The sequence below is a fragment of the Quercus lobata genome, chromosome 6 (genome assembly GCF_001633185.2).
Source record: "Quercus lobata isolate SW786 chromosome 6, ValleyOak3.0 Primary Assembly, whole genome shotgun sequence".
In the NCBI taxonomy this organism is placed as follows: domain Eukaryota; kingdom Viridiplantae; phylum Streptophyta; class Magnoliopsida; order Fagales; family Fagaceae; genus Quercus; species Quercus lobata.
The window spans coordinates 38,041,756-38,058,331 of NC_044909.1; the positions used below are offsets into that span (position 1 = coordinate 38,041,756).

The 16,576-nt window shown below is 40.6% G+C and overlaps 1 protein-coding gene across 1 annotated transcript; it reads left to right on the plus strand.

Annotated features, from left to right (window-relative positions):
- The first annotated feature begins 4,249 nt into the window (after positions 1 to 4,249).
- On the plus strand, positions 4,250 to 14,405 carry LOC115950236 (LRR receptor-like serine/threonine-protein kinase HSL2). Its single transcript, XM_031067467.1, has 2 exons — positions 4,250 to 6,848; positions 14,014 to 14,405. The coding sequence occupies exons 1-2, from the start codon at positions 4,250 to 4,252 to the stop codon at positions 14,403 to 14,405; spliced, it is 2,991 nt and encodes a 996-aa protein (XP_030923327.1).
- The last annotated feature ends 2,171 nt before the right edge of the window (positions 14,406 to 16,576 follow it).

Below are 16,576 nucleotides of genomic sequence, written 5' to 3' on the forward strand. Positions count from 1 at the left end.
TGACCTTAATTGCATAGTTTACAAAGGTAACACACTTCATAACAAGACATCTCCACCTTTCAGCAAAGCCTAGCTTCTCCATAATTTTTTCCAACCAAACCCACTCCACCCTATTATATGCTTTACTCACGTCAAGTTTTAGAGCCATGTCCCCTACTTTCCCTCCCCCCTCCCCCCTTCTTTTTACTAATATGATGCATAGTTTTAAAAGCTACCAACACATTATCCGTAATAAGTCTACCATGCACAAAAGCACTTTGAGAATCACTAATAATAGATGGCAAAATTATTTTAAATCTATTAGCTATAGCCTTCGAGGCAATCTTATAGATTACATTGCATAAACTAATAGGTCTAAAATCAGTCACATGTTTTGGCTCTTTAACTTTAGGAACAAGCACAACATGAGTTTGATTAAAGTTAGGAGGATAGATACCATGGTTCAGGAAAACCAAGATTGTTTTGCACACTACACGTCCACATGTACTCCAAAAATGTTGATAGAATAAGGGGGCATACCATTCGGGCCCCGTGCCTTCAGAAGATACATTTGCTTTAGAGCTTTACAGACCTCACCCTCATGAAACTCACAAGCCAAATCAGCATTCATCTCCCTTGAAACTTTTGGCCCAATTGCATGGAGAATCTCATCAAAGTCCACAGGAAGGGAAGAAGAGAATAGACCCATGTAGTACTCCACAAAAATTCTAGCTATCTCGGCCTCTTCCTCGTGCCACACCCCATTCCCATAAAAAATACCATCAATATGGTTCTTGCTTTGACGATCCGAAGCTTTTGCATGAAAAAACTTCGTGTTCCTATCGCTACCTTGAAACCTATTTTGCCTCGCCCTTTGCCTCCACATCTCATCCTCCCTATCCAACCAACAGTTAAGTTCAATCCTCGTTTTTCTCGAAGCATGAATTTGGTTAGGAGAAGTAGGTTGGATCTCCAACAAAGCCAACCTAGCTTGTAGATATGCCACCTTAGCCCTCACATTACCGAACTCCTCTTTATTCCATCTTAGTAATTCAGCTTTGCACCTTTCCAAGTAGTTCGAGATAGCCCAATCCGAACCCACCAATTCCCCTTCCTTCCAAGCCTCCTTTACAACCTCCTCACAACAAGCATCTTTGAGCCACATGGATTCAAATCGAAACAACCTTCATTTACTTCTCTTACAAGGCCGATTTTGTAGGTGTAAGGATAGAGGAGAATGGTCAGAAACCAAGGAGGATAGATGATGTAGCATTGCCCTTGGGAAAAGATCCAACCAATCCGTACTCCCCAAGGCTCTATCCAACCTCTCTCTAATCTGAAAACCATCTCTTTGTTGAAATAACCAAGTAAATTTAGGCCCTACAAACCCCAAATCTCTAAGAGCATAAAAATTAATCACCTCCAAAAACAACTTCATTTGTCTTTTTGGCCTTATACGTCCCCCTTCCTTTTCCGATAACCCAATGATTTCGTTGAAATCCCCAATCACCAACCATGGGAGAGAAGAAGAGTTCTTCAAGAACTTCAATTTAGCCCAAGACTCTGGTCTCCTTTCTGTTTCCGGGTTGCCATAGAACCCTGTAAGGTGCCACCAACCAATACTCGAACCACCATCAATCCAAGCATCAATATGATTATAAGCATAAGATTGCACATTAAGAGTCATCCCATCTTTCCAAAATAATGCCAAGCCACCACTATTACCATTGCTCGGAACGAACACTCCATGCTTTAAATTACACCTTTCTTTAACTTTATCAATCCACTCCTTTTTATCAACCTTAGTCTCCATTAGGAAAACTATGTCAGGCTCTTCTTTATTCACCACATTTTCCAAGGCACGAACTGTCCGGAGGTTCCCAAGCCCTCGACAGTTCCAACTTATAATACTCATAATGCTCGGTAAGGTTGCCTAGCAACCTCCGCTATTGGAATAAGTTCAAGCATGTCAATAGTCTTACCTCTCTTCAGACCCGATTCAGGACCATCAAGCCCCTTAAAGCTTTTTTTTATGTTTCTGCCCAACATTAATGTCCATGCAACAATTCAATGTCTCCTCTATAGGTCTCCAATCTTTTCTTTTCTAGCTACCCTATTTAAGCTTGCCCTTGTTTGGACTTCTATCCTCCCCAGCGTTAGGAGTCTTAGTAGTTAACTTACCACTCTTATTCCCTTTGCATGAAATTTCTATTGGTCCTCTTTAGTTTACTGACCTCAGTTGGATCACCCCCTAATTTAAAGCCTAACTTGGGTAAGCCCACATCAAGCCCGGTCCCTACATCTTGCATGGAATGCACTGTATTTAAATTAGAAGTAACCCCAACATCCTGAACAGCCACGTCTATCAGTCCCTTCCCATAGAAAGCTCCCTGAAATTTCACCTTACTTGTGTCAGGGATAATAACTCCTGCCCTTCAATTGTCGCATCAATCTTCTCCAAAACCTTTTCAAAATCCGCCTCAACCCACGCCCCATGGCTAACCCTCTGATCACTTTCCTCATCCCTAGATCCCGTATCCTCTCTTGGGATATTCTCTGGAAAAACAGGGAGTATGACATGAAGTTCAGAGTTGTACTGCGCAGCCAGCTTACTCGAACCACCTGCTTCTCTTTGCACCGCTCTATTCTGCGCAGCCAGCTCACCTGTATCTTCTACTTCTCTCTGCACCGCCCCCTCCGCACTTGATGTAGTTCTTTGCTGACCACCCACTGCCTTTAACCAGTCTTCGTACTAGAGTTCCATTGTTGCACCATTCTTTTCTACAACAAAGAAACCCGCACAGTGCTTCAAGTCGTGCCCAACAAATCTACAAAAGTGGCAGAACATCGCCAATCTCTCATACTTAAATTTAACCATGTATGGTTACCTTCGAAGTCTGAGACAAAAAAACCCCTTATTAATGGTTTAGAAACAGAGACGGAAACTCTCACTCGCATGAACAAGCTTTGTGAATCATTTGACCTTCGTTTTTCCACATCCTCCACCGTACCAATCTGACCATCAATATTTGTTGCCACCTGTAGGGAAACCATATCAAAGGGTGCTCCCCAAATTTGCACCCACAAGGAAACATGATCAAGAACAATATTGGCTACGGACATCCCTCGTTGCCATCTCTTGATTATCAAAAGACCAAGGACCATCTTTAAGAATCCGAGCCATCTGAAATTCAGTCTTAAACTTAAACTGAAACAAGTTTACACCAACTTCCACAATCTGTAACTCAGAATCCAACCCCCAAACCTTCCTTAAGGTACTCAAAGCAACTCTCTTATTATACGGTTTACATGTTAAAAACTTGTCTACCAAACTAAGCACACAGCTTTCAATCTCACTGATCCTCCTATCATCAGCAATATCAATGACTTCCTCCTCTTTGGACGTGAGTTTTAGCTTTTCTAAAATTTCAGAGACACCCTCAGCCATGATGCACCAAGATACTATTAGAGGGGGAGAGAGAGAGAGAGACAAAAAAAAAAAAAACTCAACCCCTTAGGACAACCTAAGGGAGATAAGGGCTCGTTTTGAAAATGAGAGGGAAAGACTCCTACCAAAAGGAGAAAAATAATAATAATCATAATAAAATAAACTGCCACAACTTTTGATACTACTACTTAATTGCTTAGGAAAATGTTAACGAATATTCTTAGGGCACTAGTTAAGAATCCAGTTAAAGAAAATTTTTATGAGAAAAAAACAAAACAATTAATGTTTTGACAATTTTTTTTTATTTCCCATAAAAGTGATATCAAAATTTTTCTAAAATAAATTGTTAACAAGTGTCCTAAAGACACTCACCAACATAATCCAATTACTTAGGTCACTTTCTCCTAAAAAGCCAAAAATGAGTCAAGCTGAACTTGCTCAACATGCAATTATATCTTTGTCCTTACTTACCAAAACAAACTGCAATTGTATCACTCTAATTACCCACCAACCTCGCTAACAAATCACTCTCTCTCACAATATCCCAGAAGATGAGCCTAATTAAACCCATTCCTTATTTAGCAAAAAAAAAAAAAAAATTACACCCATCCCTTTCTGTACCACACAGCAGCTATTCCCATGTGAACCCCTTGAATTTCTAATACCTATTTAAAATCCCATTCAGCATTTGACCTCGTTCTTGTCACCGTCCTTATTTCCCAACCGTTACTCCCTCACAAACCCAAAACCCTTGAAAATCATTTCCCATTTTCCATTACCATTTGCAAAAGGCTTACACATTTTGTAATAGGTTCTAAGATGATGACACACCTAACACCCAAAGCCCTTGCGGTCCTGTTTTTCTTGTTCTTGCACTGCTTTTCACTAGTGCTTTCACTGACATCTGATTCTGAGATTTTGATTCGGGTCAAGAAGACCCAACTGGATGACCCGAATGGCAGCCTCAACGATTGGGTTTCGAACCGTGAACATAATCCATGTAATTGGAGTGGCATTTCTTGTGACTCTCACAAACACAAAGTCATTTCAATTTACCTGTCCGGTTTCAATCTCTCTGGCCGGTTCCCGTTTGGATTCTGTCAGATTCGGACCCTCCAAAACTTGTCTCTCGCTCACAATACCCTCAACGGTATAATCACTTCCCGAGCCTTTTCTAGGTGCTCACATCTTCATTTTCTAAGCCTCGCAAATAACTACTTCAGCGGAAAGTTGCCGGACTTCTCGCCAGAGTTTACAAATTTGGAAAATCTCGATCTCTCTGACAACTTTTTCACTGGGAAAATTCCGGTGAGCTTTGGCCGGCGGTTCCCGGCGCTGAGATTCCTACATCTAAGATCAAACGATATCACAGACTCAATCCCTTCATTTTTAGGCAATCTCCGTGCGTTAACTCTGTTAGAGCTAATTTCCAATCCATTGACGCCTGGTCCTTTGCCTCCGGAGATTGGAAACTTGACCAAGCTCGTGATTATGTATTTTTCAAGTTTGAATCTCATTGGGACAATACCGGACTCAATCGGGAAACTTGTCTCGCTCAAGAACCTAGACTTATCCAACAATTCACTTTCCGGTGAAATTCCAAAGAGTATTGGCGGATTAAAAAGCATTGAACAAATCGAGCTTTATCAAAACAATTTGAGCGGTGGATTGCCAGAGACCATAGCAAATTTGAGGACTTTGCTTAGACTAGATGTCTCTGAAAACAACCTCAGCGGTACACTATCTGAAAAGATTGCCGCAATGCCACTGAACTCTCTTAACCTCAACGACAATTTTTTCGAAGGTCAAGTTCCTGAAGTTTTAGCTTCGAACCCGGTTCTACATGAGCTGAAAATCTTCAACAACAGCTTTTCTGGACAAATACCCAAAAATCTTGGGAAAAATTCTGACTTGGTGAATATTGATGTTTCTACGAACAAATTCACTGGTGAGTTGCCCATGTACCTCTGCTACCGAAAGAAGCTTGAGAGGTTAGTCACATTCAAGAACAGCTTCTGTGGAACAATACCAATGTCATACGGTGAATGCGATTCTCTTAACTATGTCAGGATTGAGCAAAATGAACTATCCGGTGAAGTACCTGAGGGTTTTTGGAGTCATCCTGGGCTTACTCGCCTCCAAATGTATAACAATAGATTACAGGGTTCCATTTCGCATAACATATCTCTTGCCTCTGGGCTTGTTGCCATCTCGATTGCCGGAAATAATTTCACTGGAGAGATTCCCGTGGAAATTTGCCAGCTGCAACAACTAGTCGAGTTCTCGCTGAGCCAAAACCAGTTTTCCGGCGTGTTGCCGACTTGTATAACAGGATTGAAGAAGTTGCAGAAAGTTCTTGTCCAAGAGAACATGTTATCGGGCGAAATTCCAAGAAATGTGAGCTCGCTGAACTGGAAGGCCTTGTCCTATTTTAACCTATCGGGAAACAGATTTTCCGGCACTATACCGCCTGACTTGGGGACTTTACCGGTGCTAACGTATCTTGATCTCTCCGGAAACTTGCTCACAGGAGAGATTCCTGAGTCTTTGACGAAGCTGAAGCTGACAGAGTTTAACCTCTCCAACAACAATCTTAATGGTAGAGTACCTTTGGAGTTCGACACCAAGTTTTATCTACCGAGCCTATTGGATAACCCAAATCTCTTTAGCAACACTTTGAAACCCTTGGCACTATGTTCGAGACCCAGAACCGCCTCTTTCTATTCTGTATTAGTTCTTTTAGGTTTCTGTGTTATAATCCTAGTACTGTCTCTGGTATGGCTTTACAAAACCAAATTTCCACCGCTTGGTGATCCAAAACCCAAACTCCACAGCCAAATGAAGGTAATCGCATTCCAACGAATTGGGTTCACTGAGCAAGACATTTTCCCGTATCTAAGAGCAGGAAATCAGATTGGATCAGGTGGGTCGGGTCGGGTATATAAGGTGAAGCTCAAAACAGGTCAAATAGTAGCGGTTAAGAAGCTTTGGGGAAAGACCCAAAACCCGTATTTGGATTTAGAAACGGTGTTCCGATCCGAAGTGGAGACACTGGGTCTGATCCGACACACCAATGTTTTGAAGTTGTTGTTTTGTTGTAGCAACAAGGAGTGCAGACTTTTGGTGTACGAGTACATGGAAAATGGGAGCTTGGGTGACATGTTGCATGGAGATCATGATAGTGTAGGTTTGTTGGATTGGCCCAAGAGGTTCATGATAGCATTGGGTACGGCTCAGGGATTGGCGTATCTTCACCATGATTGTGCTCCACCTATCGTGCACCGGGATGTGAAGAGCAACAATATTTTGTTGGACCAGGATTTGAGGCCACGTGTGGCGGATTTCGGCCTGGCTAAGTCATTGCACCATGGTCTTGGTGCTATGTCCAGAGTTGCTGGCTCCAATGGCTACATTGCACCAGGTTAGTCCATTATTCTTCTTTTTCATCTTCCTCTACATTATTACAGACACATCCATTTTCATAATTTGTTTGCTTGTACACCTTCAATAATTGGTTAAAAATTACAGGTTATGTAAATAAAATTAGGTAGAAAATATTCATCACTCATAATCACAAGTGTTAACATATTATAAATCGGACATATCTTTAGGATTATTCATTTCTCTCTTGCAACTGTTTCTCTTGAATGTCTAATTCTTTTCTGGGTGATATTGCGCAATTTCTGTTTAGGCATGCCTTAGTTAGCTGCAACTTCTGTTTACATCATTTGTATTGTTTCTTATGTCTGATTGGTTTTGGCGCTTTGGAGTTTTGAATTTAGCCACCAACTCTAGGGCCCCATTTGATGCTAATATATATAAGTTAACCTGCCACCAACTCAATATGAACTACTTCTTATCGGTACCAAATTTTCCAATGGCTTTGCCACCTAGTATACTTGTTGATTCAATCCCCCCCTTTTTGGCTAAATACAAAAAATCAGTTTTTTTTTTTTTTTGCTTAATTACAAAAATTCAGTTTCAGTTGGAGACAACTAGCACATTTATATGTTCGGTGCCCCTGCCAAGTATTAGTAACGTTCCTGTCATGTTTTTTTTCCTTTGAAAATCTCCTATCACATGTACCTCAATTTTATTCATGTTTCTTGAAGAAAAAAAAAAGCTTTTTCTCCCTCTCGCCTGACGAGTTTTTTCTCCCTTAGTTTGTCTTAAGGGTCTGTCTTTTAGCTTTCTTTCTTGGTGCTCAATGGCTGACGAAGTGATTCATAGCTTGGAAAACATGAAACTAACCACGGAGGAGGAGGAAGTGATTGAGGTATCTGACGAAGGAAGACAAGAGGAGATTGAGAGTTGTACACTAAGCTTACTGGGAAAGCTTCTCACGTGTAAACCATTCAACAAAAAGGCAGCGATAAACACATTTAAGAAGGCGTGGGGGTTAGAAGAAGGAGTTCACATCATGGAGGTGGGCTCAAATCTGTTTCAATTCAAATTCCAAAAAGAGTTTGAGATGGAAAGGGTTTTCAGAGGAGGCCCTTGGACGTTCGACAACCAAGCACTTATGCTTTGTCGGTGGCAGATGGGTTTGACAGCAAGTAACGTGAAGTTTGATTCAATACCGATGTGGGTGCAAATTTGGGATGCACCATTTGACATGGTTTCTCCCAAGGTGGCCGTGGAAGTGGGGAGTAGGTTGGGAGTGGTAGTAGAGGAGGAGAAGCGACTGAAGCCTGAGGCACAACGGCTGTTCATGCGAGTCCGGGTTGCTATTCCGATTTCGAAACCGATAAGAAGGGGAGGCTTTGTGGCAGGATCAGATGGTACTCGGTACTGGGTTAAATTCAAGTATGAGCGACTGCCGTTGTTTTGTCACTACTGTGGGTTGCTGGGTCATGATCTACGTCACTGCGCCAGTTACTACGCGGCATCAAAGAACAGCGGCGACGTGATGTGTCAGTACGGCGACTGGATGAAGGCAATTGGCTCACGGACTTGGTCACCAACGAGAAACAAAGCTAGGAACGACGAGGAGGAACTATTCCGTTCACAAAAACGCAGACCTGAACGGCAGTATGAGACGGTGGCTGCCGGATCTGTCTTTACAACCCAGACGGAGGAGGAGACACGTGGAAAAGGAAATGACGCACAGTACGGAACGGACCCGGATTTTCAGGAAATTATTACAAGCAATAATGAGGGGTCTGAAACGGATGCAGCAAAAGTGATGCCGCAACATGTGGACATTATTATGGGAGCTTTAAATCCGGAAACTCATGGATTTTCAACGGAAAGTAATGCACAGAAATCATTGGAGGAGGCGGCATTAAATATGAATCATGAAGAAGGTGATTCGGAGGCCATAAATAAAAAGGAGGCACGTGAGCTACTATTAGCAAAACAGGAGCACGTGTTAGACAAGTCTAAACCATTTGGGCTTGCTAACTCAAAGCCCAAATGGACTAGACTTTCTCGTATGGATGGACTAAAGGGCTTGAGTGATGATGAGCCCACAAACTTATTGGGTAAGAGGCGGTCCTTACAGATCACAGACGAGGATACTAACGAAGATTCAGTGAAACAGCAAAGAAAGAAAAGTAAGACACAAGAAGATGATATACAACATGCAGCGGCGGGGGTGATGGTTCACCCTTGCCGACCATAATGAAGCTCCTCAGTTGGAACTGCCAAGGGCTTGGGAACCCTTGGACAGTTCGAAGCCTTCGTAAAATTATGAAGGAACAAGCTCCTGCAGTCTGTTTCTTGATGGAAACAAGGCTGGATAAAAAAGGTTTTAAGAAACATTGTGGAAACCTAGACTTATATTATCCAAATCAAGTCATTGTTAAGCAACCTAACTCTGGGGGAGGTTTGGCACTGTTATGGAAACATGAGGTGATGGTAGATGTTATAAACTATGCTGAACATCATATCCTAGCAAAGGTGGTAGAGGATGATGGCTTTCAATGGTATTTGACGGGTTTTTACGGGTGGGCAGAAGCGAGTCAGAAGCCAAAATCTTGGGCATTGCTCTCTCATTTGGCTTCCTTTGTTGATGGTCCATGGTTGTGCATTGGTGACTTTAACGCTGTATTACACTCCTCTGAGAAACTAAGCAGCCGACCTCCTATCTATAGTCAAATGGATGAGTTTCGACGAGCTTTGGAACTGTGCCAGTTATCAGACTTGGGTTTCATCGGTTACCCTTATACTTGGAACAACAAGAGACCAGGACTTGCAAACACAAGGCAGCGGCTTGATCGAGCTGTGGCATCAGAAAGCTGGAAAGTGAGATTCCCAATCAGTTCAGTCACCCACTTATTTTCCCATGCATCCGACCATTTACCTTTGATCCTTCAGACAGGGACTTTCAAGAGAGTGGCGGCAAGGGGTTCAAATGGTTTTAAATTCGAGGAGTCTTGGTTGTTATGGGAGGAATGTGAAGAAGTAGTTCAAGATGCTTGGAACAAGTTGGATAGAGGAAATACGGGTTTGACTAAGATCAACGACAGGATTGCCAGCTGTGGGAGGGATTTACATGCATGGGGTTCCACCAAAACACACCCGGACAAGGATAAAATCAAGCAACTCCAGAAGAAAGTTGAAGCAATCAGTATGGGCGAATTGACAGAAGGTAATAGATCAGAATTTGTTACAGCAAGTAAAGAGTTGGACAGCCTTTTGTTGAGGCAAGAAATATATTGGGCACAAAGGTCTCGTATCTCTTGGCTAAAACATGGTGACAGAAATACCAAGTTTTTTCACTCAAAAGCTTCACAACGGAGACGTAGAAATTTTATTCAGGGAATCAAGGACAAGGATAATAACTGGATTGAAGAGATTGATGATATTGCGGGGGTGGCAATAAACTATTTTGAGAATATGTTCAAAACAGGGGGTTGTGATCAGATGGAGGAATGTATTGCGGCAGTTAAACATAAGGTGGCCCCACACATGGTGGAGATCTTATCCAATGAATATAGCGCAGAAGAAGTGCAAACAGCTTTGTTCCAAATGGGACCAACAAAATCGCCAGGACTTGACGGTATGAATGCTCTCTTTTACCAAAAATTTTGGCATATTGTTGGGGATGATGTGACTAATGCTGTATTGCACTTTTTAAATTCTGGAATTATGGATCCTAAGATTAACTACACTTATATTGTCCTTATTCCCAAGTTAAAGTCACCAGAAAAAATGTCTGACTATAGACCTATTAGTCTTTGCAATGTAATTTACAAGATTATTTCAAAAGTTTTGGCCAACAGATTGAAGAAAATTTTACCCCAATTGATTTCCCCTACCCAAAGTGCTTTTGTGCCGGGTCGGCTTATTACTGATAACATCCTGGTGGCATATGAAACACTACATACTATGCATGGGCGTAAAAAGGGTAAAAAAGGGTCTCTTGCTTTGAAACTGGACATTAGTAAAGCTTATGACCGGGTTGAGTGGACCTTCCTCAAGAGCATAATGGTGAAGATGGGTTTTCCGAATGTTTGGATAGACCGGGTGATGTGTTGTGTATCCACCCCTTCTTTCTCTGTTAAAATTAATGGTAGAGCTTATGGTAATATCGTACCTACTAGAGGGCTCCGTCAAGGAGACCCTCTATCTCCTTATTTGTTTCTCTTATGTGCAGAAGGTTTCACTTCTTTATTGGCAAAGGCGGAGATGGAGAATCGGATCCATGGGGTGTCGATATGCAGACGAGCACCTAGTATTACTCATCTTTTGTTTGCAGATGACTCTTTATTATTCTGCCAAGCCAAGCAAGATGAAGTTAAGGTGATAATGGATACCTTGCAGCTGTATGCCAGGGCTTCTGGTCAGTGTATCAATTTGGAGAAGTCTTCAATTTACTTTAGCAGTAACACAATGGCGGAACAAAGAGAATGGATAAAAAATAATTTAGGTGTAAAGGAGGTGGACAGATTTGAGTCATATTTGGGACTCCCAACACTGATTGGTCGCTCAAAATACCAAACTTTTTCTTTTCTTAAAGATAGGGTTTGGAAAAAGCTGCAAGGATGGAAGGGGAAATTATTATCAAGAGCAGGCAAGGAGGTGCTCATAAAAGCAGTTGCACAATCAATACCAACCTACACAATGGGGGTATTTCAACTACCGGTTAAGCTTTGTAACGAACTCAATGCTATGTGCGCTAGATTTTGGTGGGGACAAGTTGGCAATGAAAGAAAGATTCATTGGAGGAGTTGGGACATACTGTCTACTCCCAAAAAGGAGGGGGGAATGGGCTTTCGTGATATTCGAAGTTTCAACCTAGCGATGCTAGCCAAGCAAGGATGGAGGTTGATGCAAGGAAAAGACTCATTGTTGCTTAGTTGCTTCAAAGCGAAATACTTTCCTAGATGTGGATTTTTGGAGGCAGTGGACGTTCCTAACAGCTCCTTCGTTTGGAAGAGTATTTTGGCAGCTCAAGGAATCCTGGAGAGAGGACATTGCTGGAGGGTTGGTAACGGATTGGGAATTCGGGTTACAAAGGATAGGTGGATCCCAAAGCATCCGACTAATAAGGTGATTCATGCAGTTCCAGATGAAGAGTGGGAATGGAGAGTGGCAGATTTAATTGATTGGTCAACTCATACGTGGGATAGCCAACTCATAGGGGAGAAGTTTCACAGTGATGATGCAACTGCTATTCTCCGAATCCCATTAAGTCGGAGACTCATTCAGGACTCTATCTATTGGATACACAATAGGAAGGGTGAGTATACAGTTAAATCTGGATATCAAATAGCCAGGCAGATTGAAAAGGAGAAAAATATGCAGGGGGAGTGCTCCAATGCAAGGATGAGTGAATCTATGTGGAGTACGCTATGGAAACTCCATATCCCAAACAAACTTAAGATTTTTGGTTGGAGAGTCTGTCATGATATATTACCCACACGTGAAAACCTGGTTCGAAAAACAATTATTGAGGACCGGACCTGTCAACTATGTACAAGAGGAGATGAAACTGCATTACATGCGCTTTGGGAATGTAGTGTGGCTCAAGATGTGTGGGCCGGGAGTATCAAGAAGCTGCAAAAGGAATCTTGTGATGTGCATGACATAAGACAGTTGGTGGAGACGTTGACACACAAACTAAACTTGGAGGAGACCGAGCTATTTTTTGTGCAGGCATGGCTGATATGGTCACAGCGGAACTTGGTGCTGCATGGAGGGATGTTACAGGACCCATCTCGGCTGGTTCAGAGAGCAGCGGACTTTCTGAAGGAATTCAGGGAGGCTCAGGTTCAGCTGGTGGCTTCCTTGAGCGCACCGAGAGATTCACAATGGCGACCACCAGCAGCTAACGGCTTCAAGCTTAACTTCGATGCCGCTATATTCCACGATATACATGCGTCGGGATTTGGAGCGGTTATTAGAAATGATTCGGGGGAGGTAATGGCGTCCATCTCAGCTAAAGGACCAGCGGTATTTGACAGTGAGGAGGCCGAAGTGCTTGCTTGCAGGAAGGCTGTGGAGTTTGCTGTGGATTCGGGGTTTCATAGTGTGATTATTGAGGGAGATAACTGCACTGTAATGAATGACATCATTTCTACTCTCAGGATGGGTACCAACTTGTCCAGAGTGGGGCACTTGTACGAAGATATAGGCTGTATTCTTTCGGGCCTACAGGATGTGTCATTTAGTTGTGTGTGTAGGTCTGCTAATGCTATAGCGCATTCACTAGCTAGATTTGCTAGAACTGTTGAGGATGAGGTTATTTGGTTGGAGGATATCCCTCCACCTGCTCTACAAGCTCTGTATGAAGATTCTATTTCTATTTAAATAAACATCGAGTCCACTTTCAAAAAAAAAAAATGTATAACCACGTTCGTGAATTATACATTTTGGCAATAGGGAAAGGTTTTTACAGTTTGTCAAACTAGTTGTTTATTATGGAAAAAATTGCCAAATGCCCTTTTCGGGAAAAAATAGCAGCTCTTTGCCCCCTTCCCAAACTAATTAGGAAAATGCTCCTCTTTTGAAACTCGATTTGTGATAAATCGAGTTAGGCCTTATAGCGGCGTTTTTAAGGAACCTATAATGACATTTTCAGGACCTATAGTGGCGTTTTGTAACTCGACCTCTATGAAATCGAGTTATAGGTAAAAAAAAAAATAAAAAAATAAAAATTGCCTATAACTTGATTTCATAGAGGTCAAGTTACAAAACGCCACTATAGGTTCTTAAAACGTCACTATAAATCTTTAAAAACGCCGCTATAGGGCTCCATAATTTTTTTTTTTTTTTTTTTAACTCAATTTATCTTAAATCAAGTTACAAAAAATGGGCATTTCCTTAATTAGTTTGGAAAATAGGGCAAAACGCTGCTTAGTTTGGGAGAAAAGGGCATTTGCCTATTTTCTCCTGTTTATTCTACATATACTCAACTTTTGGATTGACATCCAGTACAGATACGATAGTTAGGGTCATTGCACAATATAGTTACTGTTTCATGAGAAATGTAAAAGTTGATATAGTAAAAAAAGTATTAACCTTTATTTTTTACATCTCACATAAAGATGATAATTAAGTAGATAAATAAATAAAAGAACTGATTGTCTTTGTAATCAACTAGTTAGTTTTTTTATTTGCGTTTTGTTGAATCAATGCAGAGTACGGTTACACTCTAAGAGTGACAGAGAAGAGCGATATTTATAGTTTTGGTGTGGTGCTATTGGAATTAATAACCGGTAAAAGACCAAATGACCCCTCCTTTGGTGATAACAACGATTTGGTGAAGTGGGTTTCAGGGATTGTTATATCATCTTTTGAAGAAGGAAGTAGTGATGGTATTAGAAACATTGATTTGGTCCAGCTTATAGACCCGAAGTTGGATCCATTTTCATGCGATTGTGGAGAGATTGAGAAGGTTTTGATTGTAGCTCTTCTTTGTACCGTAGCATCACCCAATAAGAGACCCTCCATGCGAAAAGTGGTTGAATTGCTGCAGGATAAGAAACTTGCTCGTCCGTGCAAAATGATGCAAAATGATTTTGATGGATAATGTAGCAAAATAATTTCTATAGTGCTCAACATTTTTCTGTAGATTTTGCTAGGGGTGTGCATAGGTCGGGTTGGGTCAGGTTGAAGGGATTTTTTGATCCAACCCACCATGGTGGGTCAAAAAAAATTTAACCCAACCCACATGGGTTGGGTTGGGCCAGGTTGAACTCATAGATTGGACAATTTTTTTATTACTATTATTATTAAATTGAGCAGAAAAAAATATATCACACTTGCCACCTGAGTTGATAAACAAAATATACATTAATATATAAACTAATATTCCAACTTATTTGTAAACAAAATATGTTTAAGTATCCAACTAAGTTGATAAACAAAATATAAATGAACTAGTATCCTAATTCACTTATAAACAAAATATACAGGAGTTTCTAATTCAGTTATAAACAAAATATATCTAAAATTTTTTAAAAAAATTTATTAATTATATAATATATTTAAATATATATTAAAAGAAATAATAGGATTTTATATTATATATGATAGTAGGAACTGAGGAAGTGCTCTACAGCTGGTTTTTTTTAAAAAATTATTAAATATATAATATATTCTAAAAATATATTAAAATATGGGTGGGCCGGGTCGGGTTTGGCGGGTTTGTAATTTTATGACCCAAACCCAACCCGACTCGCTATAAAAAAAAAAAAAAAAAAATTGTAACCCAACCCAACTCACCAAGCCCTAAAAATATGGGTGGGTTGGGTCGAGTTTGGCAGGTTGGCGGGTTTTTTGCACACCCCTAGATTTTGCTAATGTGGTACTCATTTGCGTGGTGGTTTAGTAAATCACAATTAAATTAATGACTATACATTGCTATTTGCTAGAAGAGCTTTGTTTGTTTTTGGAAAAGGAAATCAAATTTCAACTTTATGCAAAGAATTGCAATACAAAAAGAGGAAAGGTAATCTTTTCCAATAGGCCACGCTACAAATCTTTTGAACAAAAACTAGGGTTAAAGCATATAAGAAATTCGGAGTAGGAAAGGATTGCTATCAATCACAGAACAAAGAAACAAAAAGAAGAGAGATTGAAGATTAATCAACTAACTACCCTAATAGACTAAACAAATTATCAGGGCACACGTGTGACATTTAGTTACTAGCTGTTACCTCACGTGTGAACATTCTAACTAATAATTACAATACAAAACGACATAAGGAAGATAAGTCCTCAATGCAAAACGACTTGTAGTATACTTCACAGCTCATTGCTTCTTCCTTTTAGTGTTTGACTATTGCTTCTTCCTCTGATTCTGATTATTGCAGTCAGTAATATTTTGACACTCCCCCTTAAGATGAGCAGCTAAACTATTGATGTTCACTATACTCATCTTGGCAAGTAAACACTTCAATTGTTGACTACTAAGAGCTTTAGTTAATAATTCTGCCAACTATGAATGTGTGGGAGTAAAGAACAATCTAATCACATTATCTTGCACCTTGTCTCTGACCAGATGGCAATCAACTTCTATATGCTTTGTTCTTTCATGAAAAATAGGATTCTTCTCAATGTAAATAGCCGCTTGATTATCACAAAAGCAGTAGCGCTGGTTGAGGATGATGAATTTGCAAATCCTTTAACAAGGCCAACAGCCAAGTCACTTAACAAACAGTCATTGCCATTGCTCTATTCTCTGCTTCAACAGAAGATCTAGATACCATAGACTGTTACTTAGATTTCCATGAGATTAAAGAGTCACCCAAGAATATACAATAGCCTGTAGTTGACCTCCTGGTATCAACACAAAAAGCCCAATCTGCATCTGTGTAAGCCTTCAAATGCAAATCTAACTTGGATAACAATAGAATACCCTGACCAAGATAGCCTTTGATGTATTGCAAAACTTTGTAGGCAGCATCTAAATGTGGTTTTCTTGGTTTTGACATGAACTAACTTAGCTTATGCACAGCATAAGCTATGTCAGGTCTAGTAATAGTTAAGTATAGCAATCTTCCCACTAATCTTCTATGAACTCCAGGATCAGATAACAACTTCCCTTGAAATTTACTTAACTTCAGGTTTTGCTCCATTGGCACCTTACTAGGCTTGCAAGCAGTCATCCCTGCATCTTTCAGAACTTTTAAGGCATATTTTCATTGATTCAAAAAGATGCCTTTGTCTGATCTAGCCACTTCAAGCCCAAGAAAATAT

Bases quoted from the DNA above. Each gene is read 5' to 3' on its own strand.
- LOC115950236 (XM_031067467.1), top strand. From the start codon at position 4,250: ATGACACACCTAACACCCAAAGCCCTTGCGGTCCTGTTTTTCTTGTTC. The intron at 6,849-14,013 runs GTTAGTCCATTA...GAATCAATGCAG, and splicing joins CAATGGCTACATTGCACCAG to AGTACGGTTACACTCTAAGA.